This window comes from Oncorhynchus mykiss, chromosome 15 (genome assembly GCF_013265735.2).
Source record: "Oncorhynchus mykiss isolate Arlee chromosome 15, USDA_OmykA_1.1, whole genome shotgun sequence".
NCBI lineage: Eukaryota > Metazoa > Chordata > Actinopteri > Salmoniformes > Salmonidae > Oncorhynchus > Oncorhynchus mykiss.
Window position 1 is genome coordinate 58,283,961 of NC_048579.1, and position 21,964 is coordinate 58,305,924.

The following is a 21,964-nucleotide window of genomic DNA, read 5'->3' on the forward strand; positions in this document are numbered from 1 at the left end:
GTGAATGTGACATTAGGCTATATTAACAACAATTGAATAATCAGCTAGGTGGGATTCATTATTTGTGCATAAACACAAATGCAGGGATTATGTTACAATATAATATATTTTTTGTCGGCTGTTTAATTTGGTCTTTATTTATAAATAACTAACGATATCTGTATGATTACAATAAATATCGCCACTTGACCATGCGAATCGCAAATTACAAAACGCGTGAAGCTTGTCTGGAGTATGCTTCCGTACTGTTTTTTTTTTTTATCACGTGTGCTTTGTTTAAGGAAGAGCGTACAAACCCTCGCGTTTTATAACTTCACTACATCTTTCTGGTATTTTTAGTGGTTGTGGTTGATAATAGTTATCATGCCAAGTTTAAAAGCAGAAACAACGCTAAAATATACGCTTTAAAACAGCAACCTACTTGATGTTTCTCTAACTTGCTTTTGGATGGTGCAAATTGCAGCTGTCAGTGTCCAGCTCAGCTATCAAACTGTTATCTGGTGATATGCGGTCCTTGAGCTATGTTCAGCGTGTTAGTTTTGATTTCCCCGGAACCCTTTTCCCTCATGCAATTTGTCTTGGTGATGCGGACAATGACTCGGTAAAGTATCAGCAGCTAGACAATTATTCAGGGATCTTTCCTTGTGTCCATGTTTTCGGACATTGGCAATCCTTGAAAAAAAAATGTGTGTAGTCTCAATGCTCACGGCGTTAGTGTATCCACCTCTTAGGGCCAGTTATACATATTGTAGGCCTACCAATGACATGTATCAACTCGTTTTTTTTGTCAGTTATTTCCCCCACCTACGTGGCAACATAAATAATTTTTCAGAAGTCATAGACTGCTCTGCCCACTCTCCACTTGCCCATTCATTGTCCAGCTGTGCCTTTCTAGTCCCTGTACTGTAAATAGCAACTCCTGCTTTAGAGGGTCTCTGACTCATTCCCCCCCAGTCACGATAAGAGTGAAATGGTAGATGCCATAACAGTACTCCTATCACGTTCCTTGACCTTCAACATATTTACGACAACATGTCTTATATCTACGGAAACCTTGACACCAGAACCTTGACATGAGCTGTTATTATTTTTGAACAGCTGAATGAACTTATTGTGGGTGACACCAGTGGAAAGCTGCATGTGTACAAGAACGATGACGCCAAGCCTTGGATCACTAGAACATGTGTGGGCATGGTAAGTGGCTGCTTAGAGGGCATTTGATCACTTCTCTGAGTTCAAATGTCAGCACATTTCAGTACAACTGTAGTGGCATGAAATAGGACATTTGAACACCTCTGTCTGCACATCTGATTTATATTGTTATTTTATCATATTTAGACAAATATTGAATGAATTATCTTTTTGGTTTATTTTTTAGCTCACCTGTGTTGGTGTTGGAGACATTTGCAACAAAGGAAGGGTGGGTGTGCAGAAACTGTGCATAGTCCTCCAGTCAGATGAGGAATATTTGTGTCATTTTCCCCTTGCATCCAGTGTGTGCTATCACCTAACTATTCACTGCCTTAACTTATCCATCAGAACTTTGTAGTTGCTGTGGGTGCAGAGGGATGGTTTCACCTGTTTGACCTGTCTGCAGTGGCAGGAGCCAAGTCAGATTCATCCAGCCAGCAGGAGGCGCTGTTCTCTGATGACCAGAAACCCTGCTTCTCTCAGCACATTCCTGCCAACACCAAAGTCATCCTTATTAGTGACATAGGTAACCTCTCTGTTCTGCACCCATTTCGCCCTAGATGTAGGCACCCTCAATGCGATTGACCGCTTCTGTTTTTGACTGCTTTATTCTCAACTGTGTGTGTACACGCTTTGCAGATGGGGATGGGCGCAGTGAGCTTGTAGTGGGATACACAGACCGTGTGGTGAGAGCGTTCCGCTGGGAGGAGCCTACCGATTCTTCAGATCTGAGCTCTGGACAGCTGGTCCTGCTGAAGAAGTGGCTTCTGGAGGGACAGGCAGGTCTATACACAAACATGGAATATGTCAATCAAAGACTGAAATAAATAAAATATTGAATAAGTGGTCTTCCTCAAATGGAGGGGATGATGCAGTCTTTGCAAGAGGGAGTGAATCTGATTTAAATGGTCCTCAACTCGTGGCTCAGTCATTTCATTCAGGGTATGTGGAGTTAGCCTGTCCCGGAGCAGGTTAGTTCTTAAGGATTTGTTGTATGACCGGTTATCCCGAGTTGAACTCTGGCCTAACATATAAACCCCATATAACACTGGGTGACTTCACATCCTGTAAAGTGTACACTCTACTATTTCTAATCCATTATTTCCTCCTGTGACAGGTGGACAGCCTGTCAGTAAACCCAGACCTAGAGGGTCTTCCTGAACTGATGGTGTCCCAGCCTGGTTGTGGCTTTGCCATCCTGCTGTGCACATGGACACAACAGGGCTCCTCTGAGGTGGGGCCTGGGGAGGAGGCTCCACCCACTCCTGGCAGGTACATACCACTGGACATGCAGAGCACCTAATACATATGCAGTATTAATACATGTAGTAGACATATAACAGTGCTTTGGCTGTCTAATTATAGATAAGCTGTGCCAGTTCATGTTGGTATCGTCCTGTGTTTGTAATGTGTCTGTCACAGCGAGGGTCCCTCCAGAGACGTCATTCTGCATCTGACCACTGGTCGGATCCACAACAAGAACGTTTCCACTCATCTCATCGGGAGCATAAGCAGAGGCTCCAAAGGCGACTCCTCTAAATGCGGCCTGTTTGCCCTCTGTACTCTAGATGGTAAGTGTCTTAATTGAGTTGTTCAGAAGAGCAACGCTGCGTAATTCGCTAATCGCACCACTGACCACCCTAAACTTTTGTACGCAGTCAGTCTCATAACAGAATTCTAATGAGGATGTGTTCAGATAGGACGTGTTAACATCACGGCAGTCAATTATCTTCTAAAATAATGAGCTAAATCATAACTGCAGTGGACTCAGCAACAACAAAAAATCAGATCCAAGGTTTATATGACATGTGGTTGTGAAGATACCTGACTGACCTGTTTATCTCAACAGACATGACCCTGTATGTCCAGCAGGTTTCTATAAGGAGGATATCTCTGACCGGCAGTATATCTGCCAGCTCACAGAGCTACCTAGCCTGCTCCGCAGCCCCCTTAAGGGGAAAAGGAAGACCTTTCTTACTCTCTCACCAATTACAATGTCTAACAAGATCACTCAGAACTAGGAAAGGCATGTAGAACGGAGGAAGGTGTTGTGGGTGAATGTTACCAGAGGAGACTGGTTGTGGTTGAGCAGGCTGAGGGCTCTGTGAGCTCCTGGAGAGACTATCAATATTTAAAGAAAAGGGGAACCAATAGGATTATCTTACTAGAGAGTCTGGGCCAGTCATAGATAGGCTAATAATGATGCACCAAGAGAGGGCTTGACATGCCTGTGTACCCTAATTAGGATCAACGTTTGAGCAATTCTGCTGAGGGAATAGTGAAATGTAACCAGATCATATTACAGCCATTTTATTTAAAACAATGAAGGTGACTCATGAAGATAATGTTGCAGTTTAATATGAAGATGATTTTTCCAACTATTTGGATTTGGATTCAAAGCTTGTTGGTGTTTTCAGGAGAGTTCGAGGGACAGAAATGGTTGTGAATAAAGGTTACCTTCAAGATCGTCATCTAAATGTCTCCATCCCTGAGCCCGAATCAAGGAAATAGGGCAAAATTGGTGTCCAGCACTCAGACTGCTGCTGTAACCACAGAAATAATTCATTCCATTTCATGTTTTCCTTAACCTCGTGAGAACCAGTGATCTGCAGGTCTTGAGTTGTTTAAGTTCTTTGTATTTGTTTCTCGGACTGTCGTATTATATGCAGTTTAAACAATACCCTTGATACCATTAACAATATTAAGCATAAAATGTTGGTCATTTTATTATGTGATTAACGTGATTGTGTGTTTTTGTGTTCCAGGCACCCTGAAACTGATGGACAGTTCAGAGCAGTTGAAATGGTCAGTGCAAGTGGATCACCAGCTCTTTTCTCTGCAGAAGCTGGACGTCACAGTGAGTTTACAAAAACAATCTCTGTTTTTTTTTTTTTTTTTTTTTTTTTTTTTTTTTTTTTTTGTGACTGTTCGTGCCTGTGCGGTTTTTGACATTGTGACTGTGCCTCTTGTCTCCAGGGCGACGGCAGAGAGGAGGTGGTGGCGTGTGCCTGGGATGGTCAGACCTACATCATCGACCACAACCGCATGGTGGTGCGGTTCCAGTTTGACGAGAACGTCAATGCTTTCTGTGCAGGTGAGACTCTAGTCATATCCCTCACCTATGTATACCTGATTTACGTGATGACTAAGCAAATGATATAGACCAGTGGATCCCAAACATTTTATAGTCCTGTACCCCTTCAAACATTCAACATCCAGCTGAATACCCCCTCTAGCACCAGGGTCAGCGCACACTCAAATGTTGTTTTTTTGCCATCATTGTAAGCCTGCCACACACACACTATACGATACATTTATTTAACATAAGAATGAGTGAGTTTTTGTCACAACCCGGCTCGTGGGATGCGACAAAGAGCTCTTATAGGACCAGGGCACAAATAATAATAATATAATAATAATCAATAATTTTGCTCTTTATTCATCAAAAATTGTGAATAACTCACCACAGGTTCATGAGAAGGGTGTGCTTGAAAGGATGCACATAACTCTGCAATGTTGGGTTGTATTGGTGTGGTGGTTAATTTCTGTATCATCAAATGAGGAGAGACAAACTTATCACACAAGTCAGAGTTATACTTAAACTGAATCCGTATTAGTGAGAGCTTTGCAATAGCGATGGCTGGTCGGCGAATCACGCTAAGATGATTCGTTGAGAGCCCAGAGACGAAAGGTTTTTTATAGCCAAGATACACCACTTTCAACCTACATGACCAACAACAGATGTGTAGAACGGGTCACAAGGTTAAGATCTGTATGAAATATACCTATAATACATAGCAGACAGTATCTGCTGGTCAACAGTTTTCATTGTATAGACCAGTGTCTGGCCCTCCGACTCCAAACTGGAACCATCTCTCCCTGATACGGTAAAGAACAGAAACATTAACTCATGCTCTGGAATGCTCTTTAGGTTTTATCACCCAAAAGACATCGTAAATCTCCTTTTCTCCCTGAGGCCCATCCTTAGTAGAACACACACACACACACACACAATAGTTAACAGAATACTCTATTCTGTTGCATAAAACAACCATTTGATACAATAAAAGTATTATATCATAATCTTGCAATTTTTCCACCATATTGGAGAGAGTCTGTGCCTGTTTAGATTTCATGCTAGTGAGGACTGAGAATCCACTCTCCACATAGGTACGTGGTTGCAAAGAGCATCAGTGTCTTAACAGCGCGATTTGCCAAGGCAAGAAACTGAGCGCAGCCCTATCCAGAAATCTGGCAGTGCCTTCGGATTTAAATTACATTTTCACAGAACCGCTTGTTGCAATTTCGATGAGGCTCTCTTGTTCAGATATCGGTACAGTGGACTGGAGGCAGGGCATGAAAGGGATAATGAATCCAGTTGTTTGTGTCATCCGTTTCGGGAAAGTACCTGCGTAATTATGCACCCAACTCACTCACGGTGCTTCGCTAAATCACATTTGACATTGTCCGTAATCTTGTGTTCATTTGCACACACACAATTATCCAATTATTGAAAGACCTGTGTGTAGTCCTTGTTAAAGCAGACAGAGAAGAGCTCCAACTTCTTAATCATAGCCTCAATTTTGTCCCGCACATTGAATATAGTTGCAGAGAGTCCCTGTAATCCTAGAGTCAGATCATTCAGGTGAGAAAAAACATCACCCAGATAGGCCAGTTGTGTGAGAAACTCGTCATCATGCAAGCAGTCAGACAAGTGAAAATTATGGTCAGTAAAGAAAACTTTAAGCTCGTCTCTCAATTCCAAAAGAACGCGTCTATTTTTCCCCTTGATAACCAGCGCACTTCTGTATATTGTAAAAGCGCTACATGGTCGCTGCCCATATCATTGCATAGTGCAGAAAATACACGAGTTCAGGGGCCTTGCTTTAACAAAGTTAACAATTTTCACTGTGGTGTCCAAAACGTCTTTCAAACTGTTAGGCATTCCTTTGGCAGCAAGAGCCTCTCGGTGGATGCTGCCAATGTTTCACAACACATCAGTGACATGGCAGGAGATGTTTTGAAACAATTACTACTTTGCATACAAGCCAGTGAATTGTTACAGCTGGATGAGTCAACAGATGTGGCGGGCCTGGCACAGCTCCTGGTATATGTCCGTTATGTGGGGTGGGAGCAACTGCTACCACTCCACTGTCTCCCTGTCATGCCTTTTGCGCCATCAGTACAGATACCAACACATATTGACCACCAAAGTTCATTTAATGTCACAAAGCTGTCCAGTACTTTAAAAATATTATCTCCTGTTGTCCTGGTTTCCAGTGGTTTGCAGAAGAGGATGTCTTCCTTAATTGACCTCCCATAAACGTAACGGACATATACCAGGAGCTGTGCCAGGCCCACCATGTCTGTTGACTCATCCAGCTGTAAAGCATAGAATTCACTGGCTTGTATGTGAAGCAGTAATTGTTTCAAAACATCTCCTGCCATGTCACTGATGCGTTGTGAAACAGTGTTGTTGATGAAGCCATTGTCTGTATAGTTTTTTGGGCCTTTTCCCCCAGCAGTGTCCCAGCCATATCCGCGGCAGCAGGAAGAATTAAGTCCTCCACAATAGGCTTGCCTGTCCTAGCCACTCGGTAGCTCACCATATAAGACGCTTCTAGCCCCTTCTTATTAATGGTACCTTTTATACATGTCTTTATTCTCGCTCAAAAAACTCCTGTGGCTTATTTAAAAAATTGGCATGTTTTGTTTCTAAATATCTGCGCAAGAGGGAAGGTTTCATTGAGTTGTGATACAGTACTTTTGCACATATAACACACTGTGGCTGAGGAAAGGCACTACTCCCAATATAAGTGAACCCTAAATCCATGTAGTTCTCATCATATTTGCGCCTCTTCGATGGTCCAACGTCCCTGTCTGTTGTTCGGTGCTTTCCCAGGTACCTACAGACCGTTAGTGGAATTCCCGCGAGAGAGTAACGGTTAATGTGATTGGATGTTAATTATTTGACTAGGCTACCTGTATTTGACATTGTGTTGTTATTTTGCTGAACACTAAATGGTTTAATTGTATTTTTGGTAGTGAAACGAGGCTACTCTGGTGAGAGAAAAAAAACTCACCCAAATGTATAGCCCTGTTGGAAACTATAATGGACTGTTTGAAAATGTGAAGAATTTTAAAAATATTTTTTTAAATACAATTATTATTATTTTTAAATGGGAATCACATTTTAATTTGGCGTACCCCCGACAGCATTGGGTACCCAAATTTGTGAACACCTGATATAGACAGTGTTAATTCAGTATGTTTCCAACTCATGTCACCATTAGATGGCAGTGTTGGATTTCAGGCTCACATAAACCAGCTTCATCCTCTATTTCAGGCTCTGTCAAACGCTGTTTCTCCAATCTCTGCACGAGCCGCCCCAGTGGCTCTCCGAGAGCAGAGAGAGAGATCATATTGTTATCTAAAAAGAGGATTAAAGAAATGGACGAGAATACAAATCAAATGTTATTTGTCACATGCTTGGTAAACAACAGGCGTAGAGTAACGGTGAAATGCTAACTAACGGGCGCTTTCCAACAGCGCAGAGAATAATACAAATAATAATAATACCACAAGGAATACATGCGGAATGTGTATCGATGAACGCATGTTGAAGCTACAGACAGGACGTAATTTTCAAGCACACTGCCTGCATTTCTACAGTGCTATCAGAGTTAGTGTGTGAACAACACACGCTCAGGGCTCATCCATGCTTTGTCTCTGTGGTCATTGGAGTGCATTAGCTCAGCCTCACCACTGTTGGCATTGCTTGCGAGCCAGTGTTCACAGGTGTGTTCACAGGTGTGTTCATAAGGTGTGTTCACAGGTGTGTTCACAGGTGTGTTCATAAGGTGTGTTCATAAGGTGTGTTCACAGGTGTGTTCACAGGTGTGTTCACAGGGCCACAGTGATGAGCAAATATTTTCTTCCTTACTAAAAGGAAAAAAAATGCATTGGTCATTTGGTGCTTGTTTTTAAGCACTTCATGGTACGGTCTGTCTGTACCTGTTGTATTCGGCACATGTAACAAATACAATCTGATTTGATTTATTTAATTTGAACAATCTTATTTCTAAGCGTCTCCTACTGTCACAATGTATATTTTACTGTAATGACTAGGGCCTGGAGTTTGTCCTGATTAGGACATGTGATTAGGGAAAACTCAGGCCCCTAGTCATGGAATATGTTCTTCCCTGTGGTTGTCTAACTGGCCTTACATGTTGGTGTTTAACAGGTCAGTACACCTGTAAGGATGGCAAGAACAGCCCCTGTCTGGTGTACGTCAGCTTCAACCACAAGATCTATGTGTACTGGAGGGTGGAGCTGGAGCGCATGGAGCCCACCCATCTCCTTAGGGTCCTGGAGGAGAGGCCAGAGTTCAAGGCCCAGCTGGAGCAACTGGGAGTGGGTGAGTTGGAGTTAGACAACAATATAAACCTAAAAGCTACTCTCATTCAAATCATATCTAGATTTTTTTTTGTTAGGTCTAACCTCATCCCCAGCCTTATTAGAGAGAGCCGACAGGTGGACTAAGTAGGTTGAAATACGTCTCTTTCAGCAGGCTAGCAACACTGTCAAACACTGCCCAGATTCACAAACACATCACACACACAATCATAATGGTGTCTTTTTGTAGGCACCAGTCTGCCATGGTTCATGGGCAAAGCCTATGGGTAAATGAATGGAGTTTTTGGATAAATGCGCCGAAAATAAGGTTGGTGGTAAACACAGGCTTAGGGCATCTTGTTCTATGAGATAATCTTCATCCGCTAATATCACTTTTTGTGAATTCTGAAGCATTTATGTCATCCAAAAAAATCACAAAGGACATAAAAGGCTTCATAATTCATAAAGGTCACGTTAACGGCCTGATATTATCTCCTCGAACAAAACGTAGAAGATCTCCTAAGCCCGTGTTAACCTTATTTTCAGCGTTTATCCCAAAACCCCATTCTTTCCCATTCATTTTCCCCATAGAAACGAACCAGAGGTATCTCATTTCAGTTTTTTAGGACGACAAGCTGCCAAGCTCTATTCAGGCTTATTTTTCTGCTCCGTGGGCACCATCTCCATCTGTCCCTGGTCTGCCCCACTAATGAGTGACATAGACTGCACTACATAATACAGTAGCTAGCTTTCTGTCTATGTTTGTGTTGCATATGCACGTACTGTGTGACTGTTCGTTTGTACTATACTCTGCTGCTCTGCATGGCCATCTCCTTCGGAGCCAGTAGCTGCTGTGCTCTCTGAGTGACAGATGGCCCAGCTACCTGACCCAGTGGAGGCTGCTGAGGGGAGGACGGCTCATAATAACGGCCGGAACAGAGCAAATGGAATGGCATCAAACACCTAGAAACCAGGTGTTTGATGTATTTGATACCATTCCACTTCTTTTTTTCTTCAATGTTTTTATTGTTGTTTTTGATTATATAGTCTGCAGATAGCCATTTCATGTAGGCCTCATTCATATATATTTTTTTAAATGTACTGACGACAGATTTCCTAACAGCAGCTAAGCCTAGTAGCTTCCTGTTCCTGCAGCGTGTTAATAATTGAACCCCTGGGCGTGTTGGTGCTCCTTCCTGCGATTTCAGAGAACTGTTACCTAACTCATCATGAGACACATAGTGGTCATGGAGGCTGAGGGGGGGTGGGGACAGAGACAGAGAGAGGGGGGGTAGGGACAGAGAGAGGGGGGGGGGGGGGTAGGGACAGAGAGGGGTGGGGGGGGACAGAGAGAGAGAGAGAGAGAGAGGGTGGGGGGGGACAGAGAGAGGGGTGGGGGGGACAGAGAGAGAGAGGGGTGGGGGGGACAGAGAGGGGGGGTAGGGACAGAGAGAGAGGGGGTAGGGACAGAGAGCGAGGGGGGGTAGGGACAGAGAGCGAGGCGGGGTAGGGAGAGAGCGAGGCGGGGTAGGGAGAGAGCGAGGCGGGGTAGGGAGAGAGCGAGGGGGGGTAGGGAGAGAGCGAGGGGGGGTAGGGAGAGAGCGAGGGGACAGGAGAGAGAGAGAGGGGACAGGAGAGAGAGAGAGGGGACAGGAGAGAGAGAGAGGGGACAAGAGAGCGAGGGGGGGTAGGGACAGAGAGCGAGAGGGGGGGTAGGGACAGAGAGAGAGGGGGGGGGGTAGGGACAGAGAGAGAGAGAGGGGGTAGGGACAGAGAGAGAGGGGGTAGGGACACAGAGAGGGGGGGTAGGGACAGAGAGCGAGGGGGGGTAGGGACAGAGAGCGAAAGAGGGTAGGGACAGGAGAGAGAGAGAGAGGGTAGGGACAGGAGAGAGAGAGAGAGAGGGTAGGGACAGGAGAGAGAGAGAGAGAGGGTAGGGACAGGAGAGAGACAGAGAGAGAGGGTAGGGACAGGAGAGAGGGAGAGAGACAGAGAGAGAGGGTAGGGACAGGAGAGAGAGAGAGAGAGAGAGAGAGAGAGAGAGAGAGAGAGGGGGGGGTAGGGACAGGAGAGAGAGAGAGAGAGGGTAGGGACATGAGAGAGAGAGAGAGAGGGTAGGGACAGGAGAGAGAGAGAGAGAGGGGGGGTAGGGACGGGAGAGAGAGAGAGCGAGAGGGGGTAGGGACAGAGAGCGAGAGAGAGAGGGGGGGGGTAGGGAGAGAGCGAGGGGGTAGGGATGAGAGAGAGAGAGAGGGGTAGGGACAGGAGAGAGAGAGAGAGAGAGGGGTAGGGACAGGAGAGAGAGAGAGAGAGAGAGAGAGGGGGTAGAGAGAGGGGGTAGGGACAGGAGAGAGAGAGAGAGAGAGAGAGGGGTAGGGACAGGAGAGAGAGAGAGAGAGGGGGGGGGGGTAGGGACAGGAGAGAGAGAGAGAGAGAGAGGGGTAGGGACAGGAGAGAGAGAGAGAGAGAGAGAGAGGGGGTAGGGACAGGAGAGAGAGAGGGTAGGGACAGGAGAGAGAGAGAGATAGAGAGGGGGTAGGGACAGAGAGAGCGAGAGAGAGAGGGGGTAGGGAGAGAGAGCGAGCGAGAGAGAGGGGGTAGGGAGAGAGAGCGAGAGAGAGGGGGTAGGGACAGAGAGTGAGAGAGAGAGAGAGGGGGTAGGGACAGAGCGTGTGAGAGAGAGAGATGAGGGGTTAGGGACAGAGAGCGAGAGAGAGAGAGAGGGGGTAGGGACAGAGAGAGAGGGGGTAGGGACACAGAGAGAGAGAGAGAGAGAGAGAGGGGGTAGGGACAGAGAGAGAGAGAGGGGGTAGGGACAGAGAGAGAGAAAGAGGGGGTAGGGACAGAGAGAGAGAAAGAGGGGGTAGGGACAGAGAGAGAGAGAGAGAGGGGGTAGGGACAGAGAGAGAGAGGGGGTAGGGACAGAGAGCGAGAGAGGGGGGGTAGGGACAGAGCGAGAGAGGGGGGGGTAGGGACAGAGAGAGAGAGAGAGAGAGAGAGAGAGAGGGTAGGTACAGAGAGAGAGATGGGGTAGGGACAGAGAGAGAGGGGGTAGGGACAGAGAGAGAGAGAGAGAGAGAGAGGGGGTAGGGACAGGAGAGAGAGAGGGTAGGGACAGGAGAGAGAGAGAGAGAGAGAGAGAGAGAAAGAGAGAGAGAAAGAGAAGGTAGGGACAGGAGAGAGAGAGGGGGTAGGGACAGGAGAGAGAGAGAGAGAGAGAGAGAGAGAGAGAGAGAGAGAGAGAGAGAAAGAGAAGGTAGGGACAGGAGAGAGAGAGGGGGTAGGGACAGAGAGCGAGCGAGAGCGAGGGGATAGAGACAGAGAGAGAGAGAGAGAAAGAGAGAGGGTAGGGACAGGGACAGAGAGAGAGAGGGGGGTAGGGACAGAGAGAGAGGGGGGGTAGGGACAGAGAGAGAGAGAGCGAGAGGGGGTAGGGACAGGAGAGAGAGAGGGTAGGGACAGGAGAGAGAGAGAGAGAGAGAGAGAAAGAGAGAGGGTAGGGACAGGGACAGAGAGAGAGAGGGGGGTAGGGACAGAGAGAGAGGGGGGGTAGGGACAGAGAGAGAGAGAGGGGGGGGTAGGGACAGAGACAGAGAGAGAGGGGGGGGTAGGGACAGAGAGAGAGAGGGGGGGGGGGGTAGGGACAGAGACAGACAGAGACAGACAGAGACAGAGAGAGGGAGGGGGTAGGGACAGAGAGAGAGAGGGGGTAGGGACAGAGAGAGACAGAGAGAGAGGGGGTAGGGACAGAGAGAGAGAGAGAGGGGGGGTAGGGACAGAGAGAGAGAGAGGGGGGGGTAGGGACAGACAGACAGAGAGAGAGAGAGAGAGAGTGAGAGAGAGGGGGTAGGGACACAGAGAGAGAGAGAGGGGGTAGGGACAGACAGACAGAGAGAGAGAGAGAGAGAGGGGGTAGGGACAGAGAGAGAGAGAGGGGCTAGGGAGAGAGAGAGAGAGAGGGGGGGGGGGGGGTAGGGACAGACAGACAGAGAGAGAGAGAGAGAGGGGGTAGGGACAGACAGACAGAGAGAGAGAGGGGGTAGGGACACAGAGAGAGAGATGGGGTAGGGACAGAGAGAGAGAGAGGGGCTAGGGACAGGAGAGAGAGAGAGAGAGAGAGAGGGGGTAGGGACAGGAGAGAGAGAGGGTAGGGACAGGAGAGAGAGAGAGATAGAGAGGGGGTAGGGACAGAGAGAGCGAGAGAGAGAGGGGGTAGGGAGAGAGAGCGAGCGAGAGAGAGGGGGTAGGGAGAGAGAGCGAGAGAGAGGGGGTAGGGACAGAGAGTGAGAGAGAGAGAGAGGGGTAGGGACAGAGCGTGTGAGAGAGAGAGATGAGGGGTTAGGGACAGAGAGCGAGAGAGAGAGAGAGAGGGGGTAGGGACAGAGAGAGAGGGGGTAGGGACACAGAGAGAGAGAGAGAGAGAGAGGGGGGGGGGTAGGGACAGAGAGAGAGAGAGAGGGGGTAGGGACAGAGAGAGAGAAAGAGGGGGTAGGGACAGAGAGAGAGAAAGAGGGGGTAGGGACAGAGAGAGAGAGAGAGAGGGGGTAGGGACAGAGAGAGAGAGGGGGTAGGGACAGAGAGCGAGAGAGGGGGGGTAGGGACAGAGCGAGAGAGGGGGGGGTAGGGACAGAGAGAGAGAGAGAGAGAGAGAGAGAGAGAGAGAGGGTAGGTACAGAGAGAGAGATGGGGTAGGGACAGAGAGAGAGGGGGTAGGGACAGAGAGAGAGAGAGAGAGGGGGTAGGGACAGGAGAGAGAGAGGGTAGGGACAGGAGAGAGAGAGAGAGAGAGAGAGAGAGAAAGAGAAGGTAGGGACAGGAGAGAGAGAGGGGGTAGGGACAGAGAGCGAGCGAGAGCGAGGGGATAGAGACAGAGAGAGAGAGAGAGAAAGAGAGAGGGTAGGGACAGGGACAGAGAGAGAGAGGGGGGTAGGGACAGAGAGAGAGGGGGGGTAGGGACAGAGCGAGAGAGAGCGAAAGGGGGTAGGGACAGGAGAGAGAGAGAGGGTAGGGACAGGAGAGAGAGAGAGAGAGAGAGAGAAAGAGAAGGTAGGGACAGGAGAGAGAGAGGGGGTAGGGACAGAGAGCGAGCGAGAGCGAGGGGGTAGAGACAGAGAGAGAGAGAGAAAGAGAGAGGGTAGGGACAGGGACAGAGAGAGAGGGGGGTAGGGACAGAGAGAGGGGGGGGGTAGGGACAGAGAGAGAGAGGGGGGGGGTAGGGACAGAGAGAGAGGGGGGGGTAGAGACAGAGAGAGAGAGAGGGGGTAGGGACAGGAGAGAGAGAGGGTAGGGACAGGAGAGAGAGAGGGTAGGGACAGGAGAGAGAGAGAGAGAGAGAGAGAGAGAGAGAGAAAGAGAAGGTAGGGACAGGAGAGAGAGAGGGGGTAGGGACAGAGAGCGAGCGAGAGCGAGGGGGTAGAGACAGAGAGAGAGAGAGAAAGATAGATGGTAGGGACAGGGACAGAGAGAGAGGGGGGGTAGGGACAGAGAGAGAGGGGGGGTAGAGACAGAGAGAGAGAGAGCGAGAGGGGGTAGGGACAGAGAGAGAGAGGGTAGGGACAGGAGAGAGAGAGAGAGAAAGAGAAGGTAGGGACAGGAGAGAGAGAGGGGGTAGGGACAGAGAGCGAGGGGGTAGAGACAGAGAGAGAGAGAGAGAAAGAGAGAGGGTAGGGACAGGGACAGAGAGAGAGGGGGGTAGGGACAGAGAGAGAGGGGGGGTAGGGACAGAGAGAGAGAGAGAGAGAGAGAGAGAAAGAGAAGGTAGGGACAGGAGAGAGAGAGGGGGTAGGGACAGAGAGCGAGCGAGAGCGAGGGGGTAGAGACAGAGAGAGAGAGAGAGAAAGAGAGATGGTAGGGACAGAGACAGAGAGAGAGGGGGGGTAGGGACAGAGAGAGAGGGGGGGTAGGGACAGAGAGAGAGAGAGCGAGAGGGGGTAGGGACAGGAGAGAGAGAGGGTAGGGACAGGAGAGAGAGAGAGAAAGAGAGAAAGAGAAGGTAGGGACAGGAGAGAGGGGGTAGGGACAGAGAGCGAGCGAGAGAGGGGGGGTAGGGACAGAGAGAGAGGGGGGTAGGGACAGAGAGAGAGAGGGGGGGGTAGGGACAGAGAGAGAGAGGGGGGGGGTAGAGACAGAGAGAGAGAGAGCGAGAGGGGGTAGGGACAGGAGAGAGAGAGAGAGGGTAGGGACAGGAGAGAGAGAGAGAAAGAGAAGGTAGGGACAGGAGAGAGAGAGGGGGTAGGGACAGAGAGCGAGGGGGTAGAGACAGAGAGAGAGAGAGAGAAAGAGAGAGGGTAGGGACAGGGACAGAGAGAGAGGGGGGTAGGGACAGAGAGAGAGGGGGGGTAGGGACAGAGAGAGAGAGAGGGGGGGGTAGGGACAGAGAGAGAGAGGGGGGGGGTAGAGACAGAGAGAGAGAGAGCGAGAGGGGGTAGGGACAGGAGAGAGAGAGGGTAGGGACAGGAGAGAGAGAGAGAAAGAGAAGGTAGGGACAGGAGAGAGAGAGGGGGTAGGGACAGAGAGCGAGAGCGAGGGGGTAGAGACAGAGAGAGAGAGAGAGAAAGAGAGATGGTAGGGACAGGGACAGAGAGAGAGGGGGGGTAGGGACAGAGAGAGAGGGGGGGTAGGGACAGAGAGAGAGGGGGGGTAGGGACAGAGAGAGAGGGGGGGTAGGGACAGAGAGAGAGCGAGAGGGGGTAGGGACAGGAGAGAGAGAGGGTAGGGACAGGAGAGAGAGAGAGAGAGAGAGAGAGAGAAAGAGAAGGTAGGGACAGGAGAGAGAGAGGGGGTAGGGACAGAGAGCGAGCGAGAGCGAGGGGGTAGAGACAGAGAGAGAGAGAGAAAGAGAGATGGTAGGGACAGAGAGAGAGGGGGGGTAGGGACAGAGAGAGAGGGGGGGTAGGGACAGAGAGAGAGAGGGGGGGGTAGGGACAGAGACAGAGACAGAGAGAGAGGGGTGGGGGTAGGGACAGAGAGAGAGGGGGGGGGGGTAGGGACAGAGACAGACAGAGACAGACAGAGACAGAGAGAGGGAGGGGGTAGGGACAGAGAGAGAGAGGGGGTAGGGACAGAGAGAGAGAGAGGGGGTAGGGAAAGAGAGAGAGAGAGGGGGTAGGGACAGAGAGAGACAGAGAGAGAGGGGGTAGGGACAGAGAGAGAGAGAGAGGGGGGGGGGGGTAGGGACAGAGAGAGAGAGAGAGAGGGGGGGGTAGGGACAGACAGAGAGAGAGAGTGAGAGAGAGGGGGTAGGGACACAGAGAGAGAGAGAGGGGGTAGGGACAGACAGAGAGAGAGAGAGAGAGAGAGAGGGGGTAGGGACACAGAGAGAGAGAGAGGGGGTAGGGACAGAGAGAGAGAGAGGGGCTAGGGACAGAGAGAGAGAGAGAGAGAGGGGGGGTAGGGAGAGAGAGAGAGGGGGGGTAGGGACAGAGAGAGAGAAAGAGGGGGTAGGGACAGAGAGAAAGAGAGAGAGGGGGGTAGGGACAGAGAGCGAGAGAGGGGGGTAGGGACAGAGAGAAAGAGGGGGTAGGGACAGAGAGAGAGAGAGGTGGTAGGGACAGAGAGAGGGGGTAGGGACAGAGAGAGAGAGAGGGGGTAGGGACAGACAGGGAGAGAGAGAGGGGGTAGGGACAGACCGACAGGGAGAGAGAGGGGTTAGGGACAGAGAGTGAGAGGGGGTAGGGACAGAGCGAGAGGGGGTAGGGACAGGAGAGAGTGAGGGTAGGGACAGGAGAGAGAGAGAGAGAGAGAGAGAGAGAGGGTAGGGACGAGAGAGAGAGAGAGAGAGAGAGAGAGAGAGAAGGTAGGGACAGGAGAGAGAGAGGGGGTAGGGACAGAGAGCGAGCGAGAGCGAGGGGGTAGAGACAGAGAGAGAGAGAGAGAGAAAGAGAAAGAGAGAGGGTAGGGACAGGGACAGAGAGAGAGAGGGGGGTAGGGACAGAGAGACAGGGGGGTAGGGACAGAGAGAGAGAGAGCGAGAGGGGGTAGGGACAGGAGAGAGAGAGGGTAGGGACAGGAGAGAGAGAGAGAGAAAGAGAAGGTAGGGACAGGAGAGAGAGAGGGGGTAGGGACAGAGAGCGAGCGAGAGCGAGGGGGTAGAGACAGAGAGAGAGAGAGAGAAAGAGAGAGGGTAGGGACAGGGACAGAGAGAGAGGGGGGTAGGGACAGAGAGAGAGGGGGGGTAGGGACAGAGAGAGAGAGAGGGGGGGGGTAGGGACAGAGACAGAGACAGAGAGAGAGGGGGGGGGGGGTAGGGACAGAGAGAGAGAGGGGGGGGGGGTAGGGACAGAGACAGACAGAGACAGAGAGAGGGAGGGGGTAGGGACAGAGAGAGAGAGGGGGTAGGGGCAGAGAGAGAGAGAGGGGGTAGGGACAGAGAGAGACAGAGAGAGAGGGGGTAGGGACAGAGAGAGAGAGAGAGAGAGAGAGAGAGAGAGAGAGGGGGGGGGTAGGGACACAGAGAGAGAGAGAGGGGGTAGGGACACAGAGAGAGAGAGAGGGGGTAGGGACACAGAGAGAGAGAGAGGGGGTAGGGACAGAGAGAGAGAGAGGGGCTAGGGACAGAGAGAGAGAGGGGGGTAGGGAGAGAGAGAGGGGGTAGGGACAGAGAGAGAGAAAGAGGGGGGGTAGGGACAGAGCGAGAGAGGGGTGGTAGGGACAGAGAGAAAGAGGGGGTAGGGACAGAGAGAGAGAGAGGGGGTAGGGACAGACAGGGAGAGAGAGAGGGGGTAGGGACAGACAGGGAGAGAGAGAGGGGGTAGGGACAGACCGACAGGGAGAGAGAGAGGGGTTAGGGACAGAGAGTGAGAGGGGGTAGGGACAGAGCGAGAGGGGGTAGGGACAGGAGAGAGTGAGGGTAGGGACAGGAGAGAGAGAGAGAGAGAGAGAGAGAGAGAGAGAGAGGGTAGGGACGAGAGAGAGAGAGAGAGAGAGAGAGAGAGAGAGAGAGAGAGAGAGAGAGAGAGAGAGAGAGAGAGAGAGAGAGAGAGAGAGAGAGAGAGAGAGAGAGAGAGAGAGAGAGAGAGAGAGAGAGAGAGAGAGAGAGAGAGAGAGAGAGAGAGAGAGAGAGGGTAGGGACAGAGAGCGAGAGAGAGAGGGTAGGGACAGAGAGCGAGAGAGAGAGGGTAGGGACAGAGAGCGAGAGAGAGAGGGTAGGGACAGAGAGCGAGAGAGAGAGAGGGGTAGGGACAGAGAGCGAGAGAGAGAGAGAGGGGTAGGGACAGAGAGCGAGAGAGAGAGAGAGGGGGTAGGGACAGAGAGCGAGAGAGAGAGAGGGGGGTAGGGACAGAGAGCGAGAGAGGGGGGGGTAGGGACAGAGAGCGAGAGAGGGGGGGGGTAGGGACAGAGAGCGAGGGGGTAGGGACAGAGAGCGAGAGAGAGAGAGGGGGGGGGTAGGGACAGGGACAGAGAGAGAGAGGGGGGTAGGGACAGAGAGAGCGAGAGGGGGTAGGGACAGGAGAGAGAGAGGGTAGGGACAGGAGAGAGAGAGAGAGAGAGAGAGAGAGAAAGAGAAGGTAGGGACAGGAGAGAGAGAGGGGGTAGGGACAGAGAGCGAGCGAGAGCGAGGGGGTAGAGACAGAGAGAGAGAGAGAGAAAGAGAGAGGGTAGGGACAGGGACAGAGAGAGAGGGGGGTAGGGACAGAGAGAGAGGGGGGGTAGGGACAGAGAGAGAGAGAGGGGGGGGTAGGGACAGAGAGAGAGAGGGGGGGGGTAGAGACAGAGAGAGAGAGAGCGAGAGGGGGTAGGGACAGGAGAGAGAGAGGGTAGGGACAGGAGAGAGAGAGAGAGAGAGAGAGGGGGGTAGGGACAGAGAGAGAGGGGGGGTAGGGACAGAGAGAGAGAGAGCGAGAGGGGTTAGGGACAGGAGAGAGAGAGGGGGTAGGGACAGAGAGCGAGGGGGTAGAGACAGAGAGAGAAAGAGAGAGGGTAGGGACAGGGACAGAGAGAGAGGGGGGGTAGGGACAGAGAGAGAGAGAGGGGGGGGTAGGGACAGAGAGAGAGGGGGGGGGGTAGGGACAGAGACAGAGACAGAGAGAGAGGGGTGGGGGTAGGGACAGAGAGAGAGGGGGGGGTAGGGACACAGACAGAGAGACAGAGAGAGGGAGGGGGTAGGGACAGAGAGAGAGAGGGGGTAGGGACAGAGAGAGAGAGAGGGGGTAGGGACAGAGAGAGAGAGAGAGGGGGTAGGGACAGAGAGAGACAGAGAGAGAGGGGGTAGGGACAGAGAGAGAGAGAGAGAGAGGGGGGGGGTAGGGACAGAGAGAGAGAGAGAGGGGGGGGTAGGGACAGACAGAGAGAGAGTGAGAGAGAGGGGGTAGGGACACAGAGAGAGAGAGAGAGGGGGTAGGGACAGACAGACAGAGAGAGAGAGAGGGGGTAGGGACACAGAGAGAGAGAGGGGGTAGGGACAGAGAGAGAGAGAGGGGCTAGGGACAGAGAGAGAGGGGGTAGGGACAGAGAGAGAGGGGCTAGGGACAGAGAGAGAGAGAGAGCGAGAGAGGGGGGGTAGGGAGAGAGAGAGAGAGGGGGGGTAGGGAGAGAGAGAGAGAGGGGGGGTAGGGACAGAGAGAAAGAGGGGGTAGGGACAGAGAGAGAGAGAGAGAGGGGGGTAGGGACAGAGAGCGAGAGAGGGGGGGTAGGGACAGAGCGAGAGAGGGGGGTAGGGACAGAGAGAAAGAGGGGGTAGGGACAGAGAGAGAGAGAGGGGGTAGGGACAGAGAGAGGGGGTAGGGACAGAGAGAGAGAGAGGGGGTAGGGACAGACCGACAGGGAGAGAGAGGGGTTAGGGACAGAGAGAGAGAGAGAGAGAGAGGGGGGGGGTAGGGAGAGAGAGAGAGGGGGGGTAGGGAGAGAGAGAGAGGGGGGGTAGGGACAGAGAGAGAGAAAGAGGGGGTAGGGACAGAGAGAAAGAGAGAGAGGGGGGTAGGGACAGAGAGAGAGAGAGGGGCTAGGGACAGAGAGAGAGAGAGAGAGAGAGGGGGGGTAGGGAGAGAGAGAGAGGGGGGGTAGGGAGAGAGAGAGAGAAAGAGGGGGTAGGGACAGAGAGAAAGAGAGAGAGGGGGGTAGGGACAGAGAGCGAGAGAGGGGGGGTAGGGACAGAGCGAGAGAGGGGGGGTAGGGACAGAGAGAAAGAGTGGGTAGGGACAGAGAGAGAGAGAGGGGGTAGGGACAGAGAGAGGGGGTAGGGACAGAGAGAGAGAGAGGGGGTAGGGACAGACCGACAGGGAGAGAGAGGGGGTAGGGACAGAGCGAGAGGGGTAGGGACAGGAGAGAGTGAGGGTAGGGACAGGAGAGAGAGAGAGAGAGAGAGAGGGTAGGGACGAGAGAGAGAGAGAGAGAGAGAGAGCGAGAGAGAGAGCGAGAGAGAGAGAGAGCGAGAGCGAGAGAGAGAGAGAGAGAGAGAGAGAGAGAGAGAGAGAGAGAGAGAGAGAGAGAGAGAGAGAGAGAGAGAGAGAGAGAGAGAGAGAGAGAGAGAGAGAGAGAGAGAGAGAGAGAGAGAGAGAGAGAGAGAGAGAGAGAGAGAGAGAGAGTAGGGACAGAGAGAGAGAGAGAGAGAGGGGGTAGGGACAGAGAGCGAGAGAGAGAGAGGGGGGTAGGGACAGAGAGCGAGAGAGGGGGGGGTAGGGACAGAGAGTGAGAGAGAGGGGGGTAGAGACAGAGAGCGAGGGGGTAGGGACAGAGAGAGAGAGAGAAAGAGAGGGTAGGGACAGGGACAGAGAGAGAGGGGGGTAGGGACAGAGAGAGAGGGGGGGGGTAGGGACAGAGAGAGAGACGGGGGGGGGGGGGGGGGGTAGGGACAGAGAGAGAGACGGGGGGGGGGTAGAGACAGAGACAGACAGAGACAGAGAGGGGATAAACCCAGCTAGCAGTGTGACATCAGCTTATTGCTGATAGATTGCGCTGCCTGTGTGTGTGAAGCTGTCGCCTGTCACCAAGTCTGAGTTCCACACAATGGTAGGCATCTTCACTCACACAAATAACAACCAAACACATCCCCCTTCTCTGACTCTGTCGACAGAACTGAGATATTATATATGATTCATTGCTTAATAACAAGGAAGAGAGTAAAGTAAATGTATCTACAGTGTGTTTTATGTTTATCTAGAAGCTTCTTTTCTCTGGCTTCACAATGTGACAATGCATGATAATTCTGGCTGTTGCTGTACAGGTAAAAGCAAGACACCGTGAGGAGAGAGGCATATTTGTTATACCTATGGGGACTTTTATCTCTCTCTGCTTGTGTTTATTTCAGCAGTAGATGAATAACCCGAATGTCTTCTCAGCAGCGTTGCCATGCAGATGGTACAGTTTACTTTGTACCACCACTCTCAGGTGTTTCACTGTGGCAAGCTAAAACATTTATGTTAAGTGAACCTGTGTACCTGTCTGTAGTATGTCATTACTATGTAAATATGGGTTTGAACAACACTTACAAAGTTGGACCCTCAACAAGAAAGCTCGGACATGCAGCTACTACATACTACCTGTCTGCATCTCTTGATTTAACATCCTGCCCTAATGCATTTTCTTTAAGGGGCCAGCTATATGAAGGGTCCATCCGTAATGCATGGTATCCTGCTTCTGCATGATGATGTCACACTTTTTCTGCATTACCTTCCCTAAGCAACCATGGTCATGCATTCTAAACTCCCCAGTTTAAGTGAATGTCGGTAGAAGAGCTCCTCAGAGCAGCAGGGAGCTCCTCCACTGGCTGAGCTGTGATTTATGATTAATCTAAAGCAGTGCTCTCATCTGCATTTCAAAACCCACTCTGACTCAACCCCACTAAAGACCGAGTTTAATACAGAGCAGTCCCAGCTCCCTCAGAGGGACTCGAACCTGCAACCTTTCAATCAGAAGGCGCTCATGCCGCCAGAGGACAGACGGGGTCATATGATCATTGTCTGGTCAAGGGTCATAGCCACCATTTGTGTCTCTGACAGACGCCGAGGACAGGGAGGCCGTGAGAAAGCTGGTGGGAGACACACTCTATGGACACACGCTGAAGAAGCAGGCCGGATGACCTTAACACGACCCTCACCTCTCCACTCCTCCACCCCCCCCCCTCTTTCTCCTTGTTTATGTAAATACTCTGAATAAAGGCTGAATCACACACTGACTGTTAGTTGTGTCATGTTTCTGGTAGAATCTTATTATGAAATGTGTCCGGTTTGCCTAGCTCAGCTTGTATCTATTTCATACCGTCTCAGATCTCCCTTCTGGCATAGTTATTGGTATTCCAAGCACCAGACTGGTTTAGGAATAGGGTCTGGAAGACACATTGAAGTGATATATGCTCTCAATGTGAATGACCTGTATAGGTTCAACCACCAATATTTATTCCTGGTTTTTGATCTTGTAAGTTATACCAGCCATATGTCAGCCA

General features: G+C 51.1%; 1 protein-coding gene across 1 annotated transcript; it reads left to right on the forward strand.

Moving 5' to 3' along the window:
* The first annotated feature begins 226 nt into the window (after positions 1–226).
* On the forward strand, positions 227–21,697 carry LOC110490431 (KICSTOR complex protein ITFG2). Its single transcript, XM_036944816.1, has 11 exons — positions 227–601; positions 1,099–1,194; positions 1,379–1,420; positions 1,540–1,717; positions 1,831–1,970; positions 2,309–2,463; positions 2,614–2,762; positions 3,957–4,048; positions 4,168–4,285; positions 8,435–8,608; positions 21,522–21,697. The coding sequence occupies exons 1-11, from the start codon at positions 506–508 to the stop codon at positions 21,599–21,601; spliced, it is 1,320 nt and encodes a 439-aa protein (XP_036800711.1). The 5' UTR covers positions 227–505; the 3' UTR covers positions 21,602–21,697.
* The last annotated feature ends 267 nt before the right edge of the window (positions 21,698–21,964 follow it).

Excerpts from the sequence above, each read along its gene's own strand:
- LOC110490431 (XM_036944816.1), top strand. The coding sequence starts at position 506 with ATGCGGTCCTTGAGCTATGTTCAGCGTGTTAGTTTTGATTTCCCCGGA. Across the intron at positions 2,763-3,956 it reads TGCCCTCTGTACTCTAGATG|GCACCCTGAAACTGATGGAC; the intron begins GTAAGTGTCTTA and ends TTTGTGTTCCAG. Across the intron at positions 4,286-8,434 it reads CGTCAATGCTTTCTGTGCAG|GTCAGTACACCTGTAAGGAT; the intron begins GTGAGACTCTAG and ends GGTGTTTAACAG.